The sequence below is a fragment of the Tinamus guttatus genome, unplaced genomic scaffold (assembly GCF_059628265.1).
Source record: "Tinamus guttatus ecotype Peru unplaced genomic scaffold, ASM5962826v1 Tinamus_guttatus_pri_ptg000287l, whole genome shotgun sequence".
NCBI lineage: Eukaryota > Metazoa > Chordata > Aves > Tinamiformes > Tinamidae > Tinamus > Tinamus guttatus.
This window is the reverse complement of record NW_028288821.1, coordinates 870,290-882,965: the sequence shown is the minus strand read 5'-3', so window position 1 is coordinate 882,965 and position 12,676 is coordinate 870,290. Positions and strand designations below refer to the sequence as shown.

Here is a 12,676-nt window from a genome sequence, read left to right as displayed (position 1 = left end):
CCGGAGTGGATATGTGAAGAAGGATTTTGCTTTGCCAGAACTCAAAAGCCACTTTTCCTTTGTTCTGCTGGCAAGGCATTTGCAATCCCCCAGCTACCTAAAACAGCTCTGAACCACAAATCGAAACCAATTCAGAAACCAGCAGAAAAAAACACACAAAACCAAGGGAGATTAACAGATCTCAAAGCAAAACTCAAGCAAAGTTGTGAGCTTGGCTTCACTACGAAGCAAAGACAAGAAGGGATAAAAGAAGAAAACAGAGAAAGGGATAAGAAGGAAATTAAAAGTTGCAATCTCCAAATAATTTTCCATTTAGTTTTGGATAATTTATCAGCTCCAAGGATGAAATAAATGACGAAATATTCATGACTTTGATAAGACTTTTTTCTTTGGCATTTGTGGTTCTATCTGTACAAGTGGTTTGTTACAGAAGGAAAACAATTTTGCATCCAGCGGGCAAGGAACATTCCCCTCACCCCCTCCATTTGTTGCCATTCTTAGGAAGAGTAAAGAGGAGGCAAGTGGTTGAGTATTTTATATCTGCTAGTTTGAAAAACACCCCACAATGTGAACTGCATATGTATACATGAGGATTTGCAGTATGTTTCCTGGCATTTTCCCTAACATGCAGGTGTTCAATAGGGGTGTTCATTTCTTTAATTACATTAAGGCCGTAAGACTACAACGGTGACGGTAGTGATGGTAGACCCAAAAGCCAAGAAAAGTATTTATCAAAGCTCAGGAAAAAACAGCTCAGCCGAAGATCTCTCCCTAGTTGACCTAAACACTCTGCCTGCTTGTTTTAATTAGTTTTTCACTGGCTCACTGAGAAAACTGACTGCAGGAATCTGGAAGCTAATCCTTACATTCATCTTTGTGGTGCACAAATAAAGATACAACAAGGAACAACAATGCCAACCATTTTTGCCTATCTCAAGATCTGGAGAAATTAATCTGCTACCGACTTCTGTTTTCCTCCCCTTTCAAAAGAATTGCATATGTTTATTCCAATCTAAATTTCACACTTCATATATCCATTATTACCAAGCAGTTACATGAGTATCTGAGGTTTTTCCACCCTCTTCTATGAGGTCATAGTTTGGAGATCTGTTTAAAGTAAAAACAAGTAATTTTATTGCCAGTACTGTTTCGGATCACACAGACACAGCATCTTTCCACCAAAAATATTAATTATCACTTCTCTGTCCAGGTTTCACTCAGGTTCCTCTACGACTACTGCTGCTGCCTATTTTCAGTGCTGTCTGGAAGAGGTCAGCCTCTCACACGTGGTGCAGATCATTCTCAGTGGGTACAAATCACAGCTACATTCCACGTTTTTGGATGATCCTGTCTGCTGCATTCTTTGAAAAGGCAATACCCAAAGAAGAGCAATTCAGGGGCTGGCTGACACAACTGCAGCTGCTTCCTGAACCACCAGCCGCGAAGCACGGCTCGTCTGTGCCACCACTGCTCATACCTGCTGCTGGATGCCTTGGTGCAACCCCAGACACTTCTGTCTTGGGGTTTGCTTGCTTGCTCTTACAAGGGTAATTCTAAACCCAACTGTGCATGGTGAGGAAAAATCCTCATTCCACATTATCTTTCCTTTAATGCTCGTCTGGCTTCCAAGATCCTACTAGTAACAGAAAATAGCATGAAGAAGGTATGATCTCAGAAAATGAAGTGCAGGGTGCTAAAGCGGTACCCACTTCACAAATCCACTGTTCCTTCATTACTTCTTTCTCTGAGCCTCTAACAGAGGCCTGTCTTGTGAACCCAGAGGGAGGTGCCATTTAAATCCCCATTCATTCAAGTAGAAAAAGTATTTGTGTTGAGCTACCCCATGATTCTTTAAGAAGTCTTAGTCCTGCTGCACTTCTTTCTGCCTAAGATTTAACCGCTATACAAGATTCACTGGAAACAAAATGACAATTTCAGCTTGAATAAAACATCCAGAATGTCCCTGGAGCCCACGTTTTACAGCGAGGAAGGTTATGCCATCACTATTCAAAAGAAACAACTGAGCAAAGTCGTGGAAAGATAACTTTTAAAAGATTCACATTAATGATAGTTTGAAAAACATAGCTAGGGATGTCTCCTCAGATCAACCCTCAGGAACCGAGTTCTCACCACAGGCACTTAAAAGCAGAATTTGTTTTCCTCACTGTGTGTTTATCCCTTTCAGGGTGTTTTAAGGCTTAATACATCTGGAACCAGCAGTTGGACAGAATTCCTCGCAGTGGAGTCTGTCTGACCACAGATAGGATTTCACAGGGGAAGCAGGAGCTTTTTTTTGCCCTTTTTTTTTTTTTTTTTTGGTTGCCTCCACATACACAAGCACTGGTTCTGCAGATCCTTGTTTCTGGACAAAAACATGAAAGACAGACAGAAAATCACCAGACAACAACTTCAACAGAGACTATTCAGAGAGGGAAGAACTCCCAGCTCTTGAGTTGAATGACACAGGTTAATAATAAGGTCCTTGTCCTTTTGAAAGCCTCCAAACATACTAGTTAAGAGAAGTAAGTATATGAAAATAAAATACAGCACACAGAAAACTGCAGAAGTCAAAAGAACACCAAGCATCTCTGTATATCACCCTGAAGTTCACAGAATGTCCGGCCTTTGCCAGCTTTGGCGGACGCTGTTCCAGCCGAAGAATTCCTGTAATTGGCTGAGTTTGCTCTGAGGGAAAATTTCTTTCTTGGCCTTAAGCATTAGAAGGCAGCAAGCTGCCCTGATGTTTGCTACTTCAACTGACTAAGCTCTTTTCATTTATTTTTTAATAATTTTCTATTAGAACTCTGGGTATTACTGTTAAATTACATTGCCTCGCTGAGAAGTCCCATACAATGTCATTACAAATGACATAAACCTGCAGCCCATGGACAACTGCTCCACGGAAAGTATTAAGAAATTCCCTTCCAATAATTTTCAATGTTCAGTATCCTGTTTCTGAGACCATTTAACATTTGCTCCTTTATTTCTTCCAGCCCACGTGGTGGGCGAATCAGTTAATCTGCTCTTGCTTGCTTTTTTTTTTTTTTTTTTTTTTATTAGACACCAAGCAAGCAAAATAGAAGTGGCATTCAGGACACTCATTAGGTTCGTCTGTGTTGTTAAACCTCCCTGATTTTGTTGCCTCAGGGAATAAAGCAGCCTGTGGAGTATATTCTTCATGTATGCAAGCCTATTTACATGAGCAAGGAGAGGAAGGAAAGTCCCCTCCATTTTTGTACTTCTTGCACATGCCACCAAAACAGGGAACCTCTGGACGCTCTCCAGCTGCACAGCAACATGTTCATTTCTGCTTGAAGCTCTGACTGTCCCTACAGCTTTCATCAACTGCAAACACTGGCTTTCAGGAAAAAAAGAGGACGATATCTTCCCCTTCAAAGCCTTAGAGAGGAGGGTGAATGAGCACAGTCTACACATCACCAGGGAAGAGCAATTAATCTCTTTTTTTTTTTCCCCTCTGTCGCTAAGTGTAGGTGCCAAAAGAACATGGAACTGATTTTTCTCAATAAAGCAATACAATCAAAGTGATTTGCAGAAGCATCATCAATTTTTATATGATTTTAGACAGAAGTAGAAATATTCTGATTCTACTTTCCCTTCCATTTTGATAATGCCAAAGCATTATATCTCAGTAAGTTAAATTTTATCATGAATCATATTGATTTTATATTGTATCTGCTCTACCACTGTATTCAAATCTTGACTACTATATATTGCAGGAACTGTGTTCATACAGAATTTGTCGCTTTAAGTGTGGGAAAAGAAGCCACAGCTCCGATAAGCAGAGCTTGGGAAGAGAAAGCCCCGCTGATCCCATGGCCTTGCAAAAAGCAGGAAACCCTCCTGGCTTCTACCAACCTGCCCGAGACACCCCACATGGAAACAGCCCTGGAAGATGGTGTTTCCTGAGTGTGCAAGAATTCAAATTGCCAGATCATTTGTTGCTTTTATTCTCTGAAAAAACAAGTTTGTTTTTCTGTGTTATGAAGAGTTCAGCAGCTACTTAGACGTGTTCTCTTGGACACCTGAGGAACAAGATAGTAGGGCATGAGCAAGGACCTTTAGACCTCTTCAGAGCAAGTTTGCGGGAAAAAGCACTTGCCAGCAAAGTCCACAGAAGCAGATACTGTATGATTGCACTGGAATTATATCACCATTTTCAAAGGGATTTAAGATGCAAAGCCACCTGTGCCAGCTGAGCACTGGGTAAATCCAAAGTGCCTGAACATAATACATTCCGCAGTGAGAAGACACTGACACCAACAGAGTGAATGATCATATTAAAATGCACATTTTAAGAACCAGGAGATTTAAGAGGTAGCTGCAGAAAAACGGACCTTACCCTAGGCATTTTCATAGTGTAGTTTAACTTCCCTGTTTGGTCTTAAAGATTTGAAATAACTTGTCTTTCCTATCTTCTGGCAGCCAGACTGTCAGTGGTCAGAAAAAGTGGATGCCGCTTTTCCTGGGAAGAGTGGCTCACACTGCAGCCCTGGTTGTAGGGATTTGAAACAAGTCCTTGGGCATCTTCTAACACTCACCGAACCAAGAACACGCAGGCTGGGCTGCAAATGAAGTTTTACTGACAGCACCTCTAGGCTGTCTGGATCTCATTTTGATTTCCTGATCATGTGCTCCACGGGCACTCAGAAGCCTGAAGGCTTAAAATCCACTATCAGTCTATTTTATTATCGCTCAGAAAGCAATATTGCAATATTTCACCGACGGCCCAATAAAAGCTTTACTCTTCTGAGCATGCATATAACAATGCTCTTCCACATTAAGAACTGCACAGAAAGTGACAAAGTAAGGCAGAAAGGATAAAGAGATTTCCTAACTAGATTTGCTGGCGGTTCTCTGGCATCACACACTGGTATTAAAGATCTGCAGTCTTATTTCCTCATACGGATTCAAGGAGTCCTCGCCCCCTTGTCACTCTGCAGCCTGGGCTTAAGCCTGGCAGCCAGTCTGGGGACTGCAAATACAAACCTTCTCCTTGCTTTGCACCCCTCAAGGCCCAAACTTCTGATTCTCGTTATGAGAATTGAATTATTTTATTGCACCAAGGATTCATTAGGAGCTAATACATCCTGCCTTTACCACATTCTTATTGCTCTTGCTGATAAAGTATTTACTGCAGTTCAGCTTATCTTGCAGCTAGGCCAAGCTGGGAGATAGGACTTCAGGTGCAGTGCCTTGCTGACACCAAAGATGCTGCTAAACTTTCATGAGCTTCCTTCCACAGGTCACCTTCTCTTCCTTCACCATCATAAGAAGATCTAAGCAGACCGAGGTCTTGTTCCTGCTCTAAAAAACGGAGGCTCATAACACAGAAAAACAAACTTGTTTTTTTCAGAGAATAAAAGCAACAAATGATCTGGCAATTTGAATTCTTGCACACTCAGGACTTTTAAACCTTCCTCTGCATTTAGATCATTTTTAGTTTCCATGTTTGGTCTTGGTGTTGTCATTTCTGAAATCTTCTCAAACCAGTATGCTTATGTGAAAAGTTCCTGCTAAATGAACCTCTGGAATGGAGAAGATGGTAGTTTTAACTAAGATACCACTGGAAGATTAATGGCATATCCAAAGAGACCTCCAGGATGGAGCAATTGCATATTGCACCATCAAACTGTGATACAAATATCCCAGCATTTATCTGGCAACTATAACAACACACACGTATCTACCTGTCAATCAAGGCACTTTTGGATGCCACTGGATCTCACTGTTTTAATATTCCTGATCTGGCACAAAAAAAGGCATATGTGAACACTCTGTTCCCATGGAATTCACACCGATTTCCTAACATAGCTGAAGTTCACCCTCATCTAATTCTTTGCAGAATCAGAATCCCATAATCCTTCATAGATGTTAAACACTGCAGAAAAGCACCACACTTTGGCTTGCATCTCACTGCGAGCTCAACGTCAAGATGTACTGTGAGAAAAAGGAAGTTAGCTCTAACGCAACAAGAAATGTGAGCAGGCTGGTTCCCCCCGCTACCTGATTTCCAAATGTCTATGTAGCAACTGGTGAATAAAGAACAGGCAACATTCAAAATTATGACATCAGATTTATTTCTGCCTGGAGAAGCAAGCTCTTCCATAAACACTACTCTGGTATTAATTTTATTCAATATTATGGGTTCATTATTCCTGTTTAAAAAATAATTCCCTGGCACAGCTCATTTTTGCCTACCTCTAAGTCACTGTTCTACCAGCCTTCCCTTCGCCTGCTTCGCCTCCTCAAGCAGCTCCTGCAAAATTCCTTGCAATTGCCTCTCAAACACTCATGCCATGACCCTACAAGCACCCAGCAGCAGGCAGAAAATCGAACTTCTTTAAAACCAGTGGTTTTATTCGAACTCCGAAGCACCTTTTCAGCAAATAGAAAACTCACTGAAAAACGCAATTACCATTTTTGCAATGCAATTTTCCTGTTTGCCAAGTTGTTTTGATTGGGGCAAAAGGTAATAATTTAGGGGAGACTGAATTAGACTAAGTGCTGCTATTACCAATGGCATCTTTTATATAGCATTTGTTAAAAACCCTTAACTTTCAATTACTTTATTCTATCAGAGAAGATCTTCTCAGATCAAGACTGTCCTTCCTTGCACAAAAAGAGACATAAGCTCTTCTAGGAAGGGATCTCTCATACCCACTTAGTCTACTTAGCCTAAGGAAAATAACATTCTCTGAGGCAGAGCCCTTCCAGAATTCCCTTCCAATGGGAATTTTCACCACCATATTCAGGCATCTTACTCCCTTGCTCCCTTTCTCACAGACAAATAAAAATTTCAGGAGAGACCCCTGAACCGGTGGTTACAGAACCACCTGGTCACGGGGGCACACAAGTTGATATCGCTCCTCAGACCAAGGCTTCCCACATGCTCCACAGAGGGTCACAAAGTCAGGAATTTACATCTACATTTCTTGCAATTTTCTCTAAGAGAATAAAAATAGTTTTTGGCGGGGATGTTGTGGCATGAAAAAATGAAAAAAATGAAATTCACCTTGAGCCAAATGCATTTTTCTCTCCCTTTTTCTCCCCCCTTCAACTACTAAAGCAGAAGAATCAATTATGCATGTGCAGCCTTTAAGCCAGTGTTGCATACCAATGGGCACAGCCACATCTTCCCTTCCACTGCACTGAGTTCTTTCTACCAGGCTCTATTCATTCAGCTCACAAAAGAAAGCATTTCTAACACAAATAGTCAATGTTTCTAGAAAACTGAAAACATGTTCTCAAATTACTGCTATCATCTGTGACCTTCCAATTCTCAAAAAGCAGGTGAACCTGGTTAATGACTAAAACACAAACATCTGCTTACCAAAAACAAAGGATTAATAACACTGAAATTTCACAGTTAGTGGTGTGGAGAGTCCACCACAGACATGTGATTATGTTTCATAACACTGTATCCAACCCAAATTTAATGAAACTAAAATAAACATAATATTGCTATTCCCTCCGTTATTTTAAGCCACCTATAATTTTTATAAACAACAACATCAAAGATATATCACCAAATTTTTGGAAGAAAAAATAAACAGATGCAAGGAAGAAATATGGTCTTTTACATGTTTTACCATATATATAGATACACATATATATGGATGTGTGTGTACATATATATATATATATGCACATACATATATATGTACACACACATCCATATATATATAAATACAAATACACACACATATATATACATATAAAATGTACTACACTTCCACATAAATCTGAAAAAGGCAAAAATATCTGCAGTTATATAAAGTTAGTTTTAGGCTAAGCAGCTAATGATATTGCTGTGTAATACCTTCCACGGAGTTCATACAGTTTTTATATGAAAATGAGGAGAATGCATGAAATATTTAAGAAATTGCCCATTTGTTACCAAAACTACCTTGTCATGTAAATGAGCAAAGGGTTTTGAAATTTCAGATAAAAACATGTCCCAAAATTTGGCCCAAGATGAATTCTTTATTGTTCCCCCAGCATTTGCATAAAATTTCTAAATGTATTGGACTGGTAAATTGAGTATCACCACAGCTACTTTATATTAAAAATGTGCAACTTTCCTGAAACAAACACATCACCATCCTCCTGTAACATTTCAAAATCATGGAATTCACATTACACCAAACCTGTGACAGAAAAGCCAGTTCGGGTACAAGGAACTTCAAAGGCCACCTCAGAGACTTGAAAATTGGCAAATTCATCTAATATTCAGCGTGGACATTAGGCCGCAGCACAAACCACCACACAACCCACAGATCTGCCATTTTAGAACTCCTCAGGATCAGGAAGGCTAGAGGCAGGCTGAAACAAGGTAGTAAGACCCAGCTAACTTAGAAAATTTTCGAAATGTCATTTTTCACTCAGAAGATATGAAAAAGAGCATTACTTAAGAAAAAGACTTAATGATTTGTTAAAGAATTACCCAGTTTTGAAGGTTCATGGCAAAATGACAAGTTAGGAATGTTGGTCTTAAATAATAATTAAAAAAATAGGTGAAGTGAAAAAAAGAAGTGAAACCATATATTTAATTACAGCTTCTCAGAAAGGTAACAGTAATTACTAGGGGAACTGTAATTTTAAGACAGTATCAATATGACACATATAATTACAAGGAAAATAATAATGAGTATATATTAATTGGCAGAATATCTCAATACTGAGAGCTACATTAAACATTTATTTAAACAGAACATTGCGTACATTCTTAGTTACATTTTAACACAATACCCACCTTAGGACACACGTGTAGAAACCACTGTCTTGCAACTCAACCGAGTGAAACCATATTGAATCTTCATCCTTGCTCATCCTAACTTCAGAAAATATAATGGGTTCTTCTAAATCTCCTTTGTTTTTGTACCACATAAGCCTAAGACCTGTGCTTTGGGCCATGCTATAATTAGTTCTGATATAGCTGTAGAAAAGGGCACATTTCACTCGGACTGGTTCACCTGCCAAAGCCATGTATGTCTTGAGATCCACTGACCAGTCAATGCAACCATCAACTGAAAGCAAAACAATAATAAAGAAAGATTAGATACATATATATATATATATATAGCTTTTTAAATAGTGAGATGCAGCCTGCGAAATGCAATGCAAATCATCAAAGAAAAGAACCTTTATTTTACAGCATTGAAAAACCCAATGCAGCTATTGGCAGTTAAAGTGTTTTATAAACCTTTTTACGTTACATGTAAATGCAAAATGTGTAGACAATTAATAGACCACATTAGATCTACTCAATTCCATTTCCTTAGGGAGTCATTATTTTCATACCCCAAACACTAACTCTTTAATAAATAATCCAAATGTTTTCACCTTAACTGCTTGACCCAATAAACCAGTTTTGAATTCTCTAGTTCCTTGCTGGAGGAAAATTTACTTTGACATCTGATCTCATTCTATCTCTTAAAACTTCCCCATTCACCCCCTGCTAATTATCCGTTACACAAAGAAAATCAGTGTCAAATGTGACATAAATAATTTGATTTTCAAAGCCGATCCACACAGGTCTTTTTTCTGGACCCCGCTCCAGCTGACAAGGGACGTTCGATACACAGAGAGGTACCACTACGACACGCGACCGACGCAATGAAGCTGCAGAAAGGAACAGTGCAAACACGAGAGGGGATCTTTTGATGTTCTGTTCAGCAAAAACATTTGAAGCACTTTTCTTGGCTCTAGAAGGTTTTATACGTCACTTGATCTTCAATCAATCAAATGGGTACTTTGCATAATTTATTGCTCATATCCAGCTATAAGTAATTGGAACATCTTTAACCTTGAGGTAGCTGTTCAACTTGCCTCTTCTGTATTTCTAGTAGCAATTCTCAAACTCTAAACGTTAGATGCTCTCGTGTACTCTTTATTTCACACACATCTTCAATAGCAGTGAATTATTAGCTGAGTTTATTTACTTCCTAAAAAATGTACAGATCCAGTAGTGTTCACATGGTGGAATATCAAATTGGGTCTCTTAGTGGCTTGTACTTAATTATTTGCCTATCATTAATTTAGGCTACTCCTGAATGTTTCAAACGTAGCCTTGCTAAATGGGAGGCTCTAATTGCACATTTCATCATAGCAGCTTCGGCTGTATTGTGGCCACCTGAACCATAGAATCATAGAATGCTTAGGGTTGAAAGGGACCTCTAGAGATCATCTAGTCCAAACCCCCTGCACACACAGGGACACCTAGAGCACGTGGCACAGGACTGCATCCAAGCGGGTTTTGAAGATCTCCAGAGAAGGAGACTCCACAACCTCTCTGGGCAGCCTGTTCCAGTGCTCTGTCACCCTCACTGTTAAGAAATTTTTCCTTAAGTTCCTATGGAATTTTTGATGTTTCAGTTTCTGGCCATTTCCTCTAGTCCTATCAGTGGCCACCACTGAAAAGAGACCATCCCCGTCCTCCTCACTGCCTCCCTTGAGGTACTTATAGACACTGCTCAGGTCCCCTCTCAGCCTTCTCTTCTCCAGGCTGAACAGGCCCAGCTCCCTCAGCCTCTCCTCATAGGGCAGATGTTCCAGGCCCCTGATCATCCTTGTGGCCCTGCGCTGGACTCTCTCCAGCAGCTCCACATCCCTCTTGTACTGTGGAGCCCAGAACTGGACACAGTACTCCAGATGTGGCCTCACCAGGGCTGAGTAGAGGGGCAGGATCACCTCCCTCGACCTGCTAGAGATGCTCTTCTTAATGCAGCCCAGGATTCCATTGGCCTTCTTGGCCACGAGGGCACACTGCTGCCTCATGGTCAACTTGTCGTCCACCATGACACCCAGGTCTTTCCAAGGAACTAAGAGACATTTTAAACTAGTTCATAATGCTTAGAGCCCCAATCACAAAACATTCACTCCAAGTTACATACACCCTTTTTCACCACTAACTGCACTTCTTATTGCCGTACTCCTTTTGTTGCTGACTTAAAATAAAACTTTTCATGCTTCATGTTTCTAACCGCAACTGTTACTGACATAAAATTAAAGGTTGGTTAAAAAAAAAAAAAAAAAAGACTTCTCTTCCTTTTATTACTGCAAAAGTATTTCTTTCTCTGCATTCCTCACCTCAGAGCTTAGTCCTACAAAAAAACAGGACAAGTTTGGCTAATTATTACTTGAAAGTCGTATACTAATGTGTTTGGACAATTCTGTATTGCCACTGCAGCCCCTTCATGTTTATAACGTCCTTCAGGGCAACAAGCAGCAGAGCTGGCCTGCAAAGCCACCACACCTATTTTTTACATTAAAACATGGTTCTGATGTTATAAATGATTTTATACGGGCGGCTTAGAAGGCTTTTGCTTTGAGTGGTTTCAATGGGTTCCTCACAAAGGCCCTGTGCTTTTCGCGAGCTCTGCTCTTTCAGCTTCACAATTAAGGGCCGGTGAGACTTGCAGCCTTGTTTCCTCAGCGCGGGATGCGAAAGGAAACGCTGAGCTCTCCAGACTGCTCATCCTTACCCTTTAGGACACACAGACACTCTCAAGGGCACCTTTTTATGCTCTAATTTTGCAGTTACACCGATAAAAGCCAAAGCTAAGGCTGAAATGAGTAGAGGTGCCTGGAACTGAAATTCAGATCCAAACTAATCCTGCCAGTCTAATTAATTCTGTCAATCTAATCATGTCAGGCCATCAAACGCTTTCAGATGCTGGGTCAGCAAAGCCAAATAACAGCAAAGAGTACTTGCCCCGAGACACACATGCAAACCTAAGGGTCAGGTGGAAAGGTTCCGGTTTCCAGAAACACCACAGCAGTTGCAATGTAAAAGCGATTAGGAAGAGTTATGAAGTGCAGTATTGACCTGAAATGGAAATCCAGCACTGGAAACTGAAAACCCTGCTCTTTTTAAGAAAATATTTCTCCCGTATCGACATCTAACAACTTACCAATGCACAGCTGAAAGCTTAAACATCCTTCAGCATCACTCAGTCTGCCTCATCATTTACTTTCATTGGAAAATGTCTTCTCACCTCCAGTGCGTATTTCTCTATTGCTACATATCCCAAGACACAGCTGCCCAGCACATGCTTCAGCATATATGTGCTGAAGAAAGCACACCCGAATGGATGAAAGAGAATTAAATATAGTTGATAATTTACAGCCGACCTGATAGACTGGCTCAAGTCTGCCCGTGGCAGCGGGCAGAGGGAGACTGAGGGGCTGGTGATGCCACCATAGCTCACGTAGGTTAACAAGACTCTGTTGGCCAACCCTCACTCAAGGTCTGCATCTCACAAGAAGAAAAGGAAGAAAAAGACATTTGATGCTAGACTTATTTTCTCAGCTATTTGCAGTCGCCTTAGAGGAGGGTCAGGCCGGGAGGGGAGAGCCGCAGCGGTGACGGGAGCAGCAGCTCGAGCGCTGCCTCATCGCCCCGTCGCTGCCATCACGGAGAGGAGAACACCCTGGGAACAGAGCAGCGAGCTGCAGCAGGCCCTGCAATGTCTGCGGAGAGGAGAAGCCTCGCAGAGCTCAGCAACTAAATCTTAATTATTGAAGAAAGACTAATCAAACAGAAGGTGCCTCCTTCCCCCCACTGCTTCTCCCGTTAAATATACAGCCGCAAATGCTCCCGCGCACAAAGCTGTGGAGCCTGAAATGCAGGTGGGGCTCCCTCCGCTCGGCAGGA

General features: G+C 40.9%; 1 protein-coding gene across 1 annotated transcript in view; it reads right to left on the bottom strand.

Moving 5' to 3' along the window:
* IL1RAPL2 (interleukin 1 receptor accessory protein like 2) overlaps positions 1–12,676 on the bottom strand; it is a 305,871-nt gene that overhangs the window by 142,769 nt on the left and 150,426 nt on the right. Inside the window, exon 2 of the mRNA XM_088527440.1 lies at positions 8,774–9,047. Coding sequence (XP_088383566.1) covers positions 8,774–9,047 — 274 coding nt within the window. The remainder of the gene's footprint in view (positions 1–8,773; positions 9,048–12,676) is intronic.